The 6721-nt window shown below is 37.1% G+C and overlaps 1 protein-coding gene across 1 annotated transcript; it reads left to right on the top strand.

The window, feature by feature from the left end:
• The first annotated feature begins 449 nt into the window (after positions 1-449).
• On the top strand, positions 450-2887 carry LOC144472469 (farnesol dehydrogenase-like). Its single transcript, XM_078185590.1, has 5 exons — positions 450-758; positions 1243-1369; positions 1960-2092; positions 2245-2391; positions 2469-2887. The coding sequence occupies exons 1-5, from the start codon at positions 464-466 to the stop codon at positions 2523-2525; spliced, it is 759 nt and encodes a 252-aa protein (XP_078041716.1). The 5' UTR covers positions 450-463; the 3' UTR covers positions 2526-2887.
• Positions 2888-6721: the final 3834 nt, after the last annotated feature.

Below are 6721 nucleotides of genomic sequence, written 5' to 3'. Positions count from 1 at the left end.
AAAGATGTACTTATCGCAGAGTACTTGCAAGGCAGAAGATTATCGCCCCTTATTATTATAGAAAACTCTTCCGTTGTGTTGTGCCGAAATAATATTTTGGGGCAGCTACTCCTCCACGACATAACAGCTATACATATAAACATTACATTCCTGAATACAATTATTAACGTTTACGAATGTTCTAAATAAATATTGCATATAAGGTTATTATGTTGCAAGCTTATTAAATCTAATCAACAATGTTTAACCTTCGATAAAATGTATCCGAGTTACTGCGAAATTAATTTTAAGTTAGCACATAAAAATTCAAACAAACGCGATAACGTTCATAATTTGCAGCCCGAAGGTATGCAGGAGTAAGAGCTATTATCATACCTCTATATCTATAATCTACATCTACGTAGTATATAATGACTGCTGGGAAGCATTATCCGGTTAGTGTTGCGAATTATTTGCATGTATCATGGATAAATGGGTAGGAAAAGTAGCGCTGGTTACTGGCTCTAGTAGTGGAATTGGTTGGGAGATCGCGAAATCCCTTGTTGAACACGGTGTTCAGGTAGTTGGTGTCGCGAGACGATTGGATAAATTACAAGAATTGGCCAGAGAATTGGATAAAAACAAATTCTTTCCTGTGCAATGCGATGTTGCAGAGGAGAATGACATTTTGAGAGCGTTCAAATCGGCTGTAGAGGAACTGGGAGGTGTTGACATACTAGTGAACAATGCTGGAATGGCCATGTACGGGATGATGATCGGTATGGTTGTTTTCTGATTGGATTTATGATACTTTCAAATTCTTTCACTTGTTTAAATCTCATGTACTTATTCTCGTCGCAAAAGCATAAAAATCGCGGCATACTTATAAACGCATTCACTGCAAGTTTACATGGATCCGCGTCACTCGTAACTCTCGAAGGGAGCAACTTGATGTGGATCCGCATTCTGCAAAATTTAATCCGTGTTCTGATACTGCATGTGGTCGGAAGACCCGCGCATAACTCGATATTTTCTCCGGTAAGTGACTGATCTATGTGGTTGATTTTTGCGCAGCGGATTTTCTAGATCGTTTTGGAAATCCATACCGTAGTTGCTATACTTGCTTTAATGGAATTTAAAATGACGCAAGTTCACGTCAGCGACAATCAGGAATAGAATTTAAAGTGATATGATTCACGTCAACAGTCGCGAATGTGGTAAGATTGCCTTAGAACTTAGCCAATAATTACATTGTTATTACAGATAAGTCTACCGACGACTACAGGAAGATAATAAACATTAACATAATGGCGCCCATGATATTTGCGAGAGAATTCATAAATGCTATTAGGAAACGGAATACGTACGGCCATATAATAAATATCGGCAGGTGAGTATTTCTTTAAGGTGCAAAAAGAATATCGCAAAAGTTGTTTAATTCGTATCTTAATAATTTCGCATCTTTAACAAGAATATTGTTGCGAATTCCCACGCGAAATTTCATTTATAACAATAATAATTTTAAGTGATAATAACACAATACGAGATGAACAATTATACGTCTGTTGGCACAATAGTTTCGTGGCAACCCCTATCTTCGTATTATTTTTTAATATTTATCCACCGCGGGGCAACATTATCACATTGCGACGACTTAACATATTAAGCAAATTTTACATTTATTTACATACGTATATTTTCGAAATTTCATAAAAACAGGGAGACAAGATTGAAAACTCATGTGCACTAATGATGACATTAGTAAAACTTGATCATTTGTAATACCTCGATAACCTTAAGAACGACCGGTGACAAGTGAAGTAATTTGAAATAGTGTTGCCGGCTCCAAGCGAAGATATTTATATGAAACGCGCGGACTGCAATTATTATTATTATTATATTAATATTATAATTTATATATTATTCTGAATATATTAGAATATATAAAATTAATATGTTAACATTGTCTATAATTTACAGTGCAGCTGGACGGTACCCAGAAACAATCCGCGATCCAGTAGGAATATACAGTGTTACCAAATCCGGCCTGTGTGCTTTGGGTGTGGAACTTCACAGCGAAATCTTGGCACGCAATATTGATATCAAAATCACGGTAAAATTTTGGTGTTCTTTCGTCAGCTATTTTATATACTCTAAAATCTAATGAGATATCTCAATTAATGATCTCGAGTCACAGAGAAGGACTAAATAAATTAATTAAAAGATACATGACTTTTTAAATTAAAGTTTAAGTATGGTTCATAGACTATCAATCCTGGAGGTGTGAGTACAGACATGCTCAGAAACGCGCTGCCCCATTTCGATGAAATTACGAAGGAAATACCATTATTAAGCAGCAAAAATGTTGCTGACACAGTGATTCACGCTTTAGGATCACCACCAGGTGCAGAGGTTAGATTCAACGAAATTGTTATTTTATGACAATTAATATTCTCCACTTGTAATTACAAAATGACCGTTCTTTACAGATTTTCGAGCTTACACTTTTACCACAAAGCATAATAATGAGATTGCCAGTACCATAATTAGTGGAATATCAAAAGCGTAATAGGATGAATGTATGCACGTCAGCCTTTTGATCAATAAATAAAAAGGAGATCAATTGGGTTACCCAAGTTACGTACGGAACCTTCCCACCGTTTCCTGTCAAAATCTGTCTCCGTGAGCCACACTAGGCCGCTAACAGAACCATTCGATAAGTTTGTATAATTGGTCGGTCCAGTGCCCTCCTATTTTTGTAACTTCCTGGTGGAGGGGTTTTTCACCTCCACGTTTTAGCAGAGAAACGAAACTAGAATGAGAATACCGACAACCGTCGATCATACACCACCCGTTGTTTGTACATAGTTGCTTCTTTATTAAAATATAAGTGTTATTTGGTGATCAACAATCTCACATCCTATCCTACAGTCTTTAAATACCTTCGCTGAATATTGGGTTCAGTAGATGACGTACATTCGGTGCGCAAATATTACCTGCGAACGTGTACGTACCCTTAACACTTACCCTTATCCCTGTCTAAGGCAGGGCCCGCTAAAAAGCCTTACCGACGAGTCCACTAGCGGGCGCGGGACGAAACACTACTCCCTCTCTTTTTCCTCACTTCTCGCTTCACCAAATTCAAACTTCTTTGCGCACCACACGTCGAAGATGTAGTTATGGGTGAACTAGCCTTTGAACAATTGCATTGTGTTGTGTTATTTATTTATAATAACTGGGTGAAAATATGATGGAGGTGTGTTTACAAGATGACTGGAGGACGGAAAAGAGTATACATAGTGTATGTATAGAAGTTGAGTCTCTACTATAGGAGCAGGACCCTTACAACTTGACTGCTAGACAGACGATTCTAGTGTGATTTTTGAATATGAAAAAGTAAGTAACCGCCATTTCTCGGGGTTGCTTTCCTAGATAAAGCGGTGGGTGCAACCGATTTCCTATTGGTTCTTTAAAAAACAATGCATGTAAAAAAAGGATGGTTGAACTGTCGAGAAAGTAAAAATCCGAGCCTACCGCTTCAAAATGGTCAATGTTCGGACACGAGATTAAGGTTTATGACCATATCTGATAACAATTGCTGAAGCACCGATCGTTTCCAGCGAGCTGTCACAAATTAGCCATGCCCCCTCACAAACAGAAATTTTGTGATTTGCGATGCGACCACATAAATCGTGGAACACAACGTCGTTCAAATGTTCGCCCCGTCTTTTTTTTCACGTGCCCGCTTCGTTTTATCCAATTTTTCATGACATTATTACATAATTTGGATTCTATTTCATTAATGGCGGCTATAATATTGTTACGGCGGTTGATCATATGGAGTCGCCGTAATGAAGATGTGGGTAGATAGGTGAATTAATCGTGCACGATGTGAAGTTATTTGTTTTTACTAATATATATATATATACATATATACAAAATTCTCCGAACTCTCACTGTCTATCGGACTCGGCGTGGTAATCGAGGAGAGTGTTCTTTCGCGACGTTAATCTCTAGACGCGTCGCAATCAAGTCTTTCTTAAAAACTATAACTTCGCGCTTGCTCTGGTAAAATTCCGAAACAACCCTGATTGGCTAACCCGCGCGCTGGGTATTTTCCAATCAGTGCTGTTCGTTTTTCCGTATCACCACCTACTCCTTACGCCCTTGGCGTGCTTGCTTTCAGAGCAGCAAGGTGACCGGGGGGGCTGTTTATTTACAAACCATTTAACCACTTCGGTACGGTGCGCATCGGCCACGAAATTGTGCCCACGGCCGGCACTCATCATTCGCATGCTACTTCGTGCATCGACAGTGAATCCGTTTTGCTCTTTTACAGATCTTTGACGAGAAAAGCTTATTTATGTGTATTTCTGGACGTAAACACTGCAATTGTAGAGATAAGGCAAAAGTTCTTGGCAGTCGACTATAGTCGACTATAGTCGATGCTCGGCCGTGTGCGTTCATATCACGGCCGTCGACTATAGTCGACACTCGGCTGTGCGTGTTCATCTGTGGCCGTCGACTATAGTCGACGCTCGTACCGAAGTGGTTAAGTTCATTTTTTTAAACTGAGGTGTCATATAATCTGTGATAACTAGTTAATATTTCATATCTTAAAAACATTCGAACAGAAATTTTGTATATTTAAAAGTCTCTGGCCTCTCCTAAGAGTTACTAAGCATGGCAAAAAGTTGTTTAGATATTTTTCAAAAAGAATAGATGTGCAATTAAAACTAATTAATGAGCAATTTTAGGCAATCAAAAAGAAATTTTTTACCTATGATTCACTAGTGATTAATATGGTTAAGCAGCTTTACACGGGTATCGGATACACACTTCTCTCTCTTGCAGTTAGACGTAGTCCATTAGCTGACAGTTCTACTTAGATAGAATTCGCTATCGTACTGCAGCATTTTCTACAGGCTTAGTGAAACAATTTCATATCAAGAAAACATAATGTATTTCTTAAATGCACATATATCTTTTTAGAAATACAGATTGTTGTAACTTGTTTAAAAGTTAGCTCACCTTTCTTTCCCTTCTTTTTGGGTGATAAACGTAAACAAGAATATCAAGAACTTTTTGTTACAAAATTTTATTATCAAGCTTATAGTTATTTGCGTATCATTACTTTATTAATTACAATTTTCGTATAAATGTTAATAAATACAGTGATCTTTTTTGAGAAAGTCGTAATTTGTATTATTGTTTATTGAACCGATGCAAAATAGGATCGACGAACATAAATTTTCCTTGTAATAATTTAACGAAAAATAATAAAATATGAATGATATGAAGTTCTGTTCAGTCACGCCACTAATATTCAAGGTCCTTATTGATTCGGAGTGATCATGTGTGCGACAAGATCGCTACCGATGATTTCGTTCTATCGCCAAATGATTCGTCGCTCATGGCACGGAAACTATCTCGATTTCGCATCTTGACAGCAGAACTCGATTCTATCGTACTACACGCCACTATTTTTATTATCAGCGATCTTGATATCGACACAGATCGGATCCGTTATAGTCACGTCTTGTTTTAATAATAAAAGTATTAATAATAAAAGTATTTTTACATTGTTTTGGCGGTGCTTCATTAATTATCCTATAAGCTGAATTGTTTTTAATAGCAGCATTCGGTTTAAGATAATAATGCTTACAAGTGTCATTAATTATTTATTATTAACCATCACTTTCAATTATGTCCCCTATTACATTACTAGAGATTCATACTTTTCCAGATTGATCACGATAGTTTTCGTACCTTACACATTTACTGAAAAAAGTTAAGCAGTTTTACATATCGTTAACGTTTTAGTAAAATTCGATATTAAAAAGATATGCATCTTATTAAATTAAAAGTACAATATTATAGTGAAGTAGATTGTTTATATTCCAGTAGTATTGTTGCGACGGCAACACTGAAGGTCGAGCGTGCCTAGCCACCCCTTAACCTCTTAGGTACGACGCGCCACTATAGTGGCTTTCGTGAATGTTTCGTGCTTTACTCAATTGTTTGATTAATTATTAAAGTAAACGATTCAAGTGAAAGTGTGTATGTACAATACACTAAGAAAAGAATGTATGTAATTAATACTATACATATATACATATATGGAAAAAATGTATATTAAGAAGAAATGGTAATTTATTTATGAAAAACTTTATTTGCGCAAAATCCAGCCGTACCTAAAAGGTTAAGCAATTAAGTCAAACATGTGCGAATAGATCGGCAATAGGTAGAAAAATCATACGAATGTAACGACTTTGCGACCACCGCACTTCAAGAAATTCATCCCGACGAACGGACAACACGTGCGACAGACTCATAGTACCGTTGCACGGACAACCATTTATAAATTTTACTTTGACAAACGAAGACGACACAAACTAGAATTTTCGATCTAATCTCCCACACCTCATTTCAAGTTTCTTCCGACACACCTCCAATCAAAAACGCTTCATTTCCTCCACCAATCAACAGAAAACCGAGGTGACAACAGGCGGAACACGACGAACGCAAACAGAATGCAATTCAAACTCGAACATAATGCATACAGAACGCAAATCTAAATCGAACAGAACACGTCTAAATCAACTAGAACGCATTCAGAACACATTCAGAAATCGCGAACATCATATCTGTACAGTGTTGTATTAATAAAGTGTGAATAGAGGCAAGTAAGCGTCTTCACCACTACGGCATTGTACCAAACGCGTATACAAGTATCTTATTC

Source organism: Augochlora pura, chromosome 7 (genome assembly GCF_028453695.1).
Source record: "Augochlora pura isolate Apur16 chromosome 7, APUR_v2.2.1, whole genome shotgun sequence".
NCBI classification, from domain to species: domain Eukaryota; kingdom Metazoa; phylum Arthropoda; class Insecta; order Hymenoptera; family Halictidae; genus Augochlora; species Augochlora pura.
This window is presented reverse-complemented; position numbering and strand designations above follow the sequence as displayed.